Source organism: Mandrillus leucophaeus, unplaced genomic scaffold, assembly GCF_000951045.1.
Source record: "Mandrillus leucophaeus isolate KB7577 unplaced genomic scaffold, Mleu.le_1.0 Scaffold17, whole genome shotgun sequence".
Lineage (NCBI taxonomy): Eukaryota > Metazoa > Chordata > Mammalia > Primates > Cercopithecidae > Mandrillus > Mandrillus leucophaeus.
Window position 1 is genome coordinate 372,080 of NW_012101698.1, and position 1,385 is coordinate 373,464.

Below are 1,385 nucleotides of genomic sequence, written 5' to 3' on the forward strand. Positions count from 1 at the left end.
CGGGCATGGTGGTGGGCGCCTGTAGTCCCAGCTAATTGGGAGGCTGAGGCAGGAGAATGGTGTGAACCCGGGAGGCGGAGCTTGCAGTGAGCCAAGATCGCGCCACTGCACTCCAGCCTGGACAATAGAGCAAGACTCCATCTCAAAAAAAAAAAAAAAAGAAATAGGAAAAGTTATACTTAGTTCCTTTTTTGTCAAGCAGGTCTAAGAATAAAATGCCTTGATAGATATGAAAACTTTTGGGTTGGGTGCAGTGGCTCACGCCTATAATCCAAGGACTTTGGGAGACCAAGGCTCACTGCAGCCTCTGCCTCCCAGGCTCAAACAATCTTACCCTGTCAACCTCCATAGTAGCTGGGACCGTAAGTGTGTGCCACCACACCTGGCTACTTTTTATATTTTTTGTAGAGACTGTGTCTCCCTCTGTTTCCCAGGCTGGAGTGCAATTTAAACCTTTTCTGCTGAAAATGTTTTGCTGAACTAGTCCTAGTAAAAGAAACAAATTTAACTGTATAAAACTAGTTAGAATTTGAGCTGAAGAAACGAAAATGTCAGTAGGCATGATCTGAGAGCACAAAACTCCACACTAGTTATTTATGGGGAAGTTGTTTTTGCCATGTTGCCTGTTACCACTCAGTACTGGTACCTGATGAATTTGTGGGAATGTTGAGAAGTTATGGTGTTTCTGCAGTTTTTCCCAGGTCATGAGTCTCGGGCTACAGAAGCTCTGTGCTGGGCAGAAGGACAGCGACTCTTTAGTGCTGGACTCAATGGCGAGATTATGGAGTATGATTTACAGGCATTAAACATCAAGTATGCTGTGGATGCCTTTGGAGGACCTATTTGGAGCATGGCTGCCAGCCCCAGTGGCTCTCAACTTTTGGTTAGTAAGCAACTATTGGTAATTCAATCCAAAATTTCTCTTGTGCCTGCTCAAACTTTCTTGCCTGTGCTTATAGGAGAGTAACGATGTATTATGGCATGTGGCAACCCCAACTACAAGATTGGAATTGATACTGAAGATTTAAAAAAATCCCCAGCGCCGGGCGCGGTGGCTCACGCCCTGTAATCCCAGCTACTCAGGATGCTGAGGCAGGAGAATCGCTTGAACCCGGGAGGCGGAGGTTGCGGTGAGCTGAGATTGTGCCGTTGCACTTCAGTCTGGGCAACAAGAGCAAACCTCCATCTCCGAAAAACAAAAAAGTGAAAAGAATATGAACATATGAGCTAGGAGTAAGGAGACCTTCATTCACCTCATGCAATTGACTTTGGCACTTTTGGCAACCCACTTAACCAGTATGTATCTTGGCCTTCTCAAGTTGAAATAGGAAAAATTAGAGCTGGGCGCGGTGGCTCACGCCTGTAATCGCAGCACTTTGGGAGGC

The 1,385-nt window shown here is 46.1% G+C and overlaps 1 protein-coding gene across 1 annotated transcript in view; it reads left to right on the top strand.

Moving 5' to 3' along the window:
* CIRH1A (cirrhosis, autosomal recessive 1A (cirhin)) overlaps positions 1-1,385 on the top strand; it is a 44,079-nt gene that overhangs the window by 2,717 nt on the left and 39,977 nt on the right. The window contains 1 exon segment of the mRNA XM_011976680.1: positions 692-883. Within this exon segment, the coding sequence (XP_011832070.1) occupies positions 692-883 (192 nt within the window).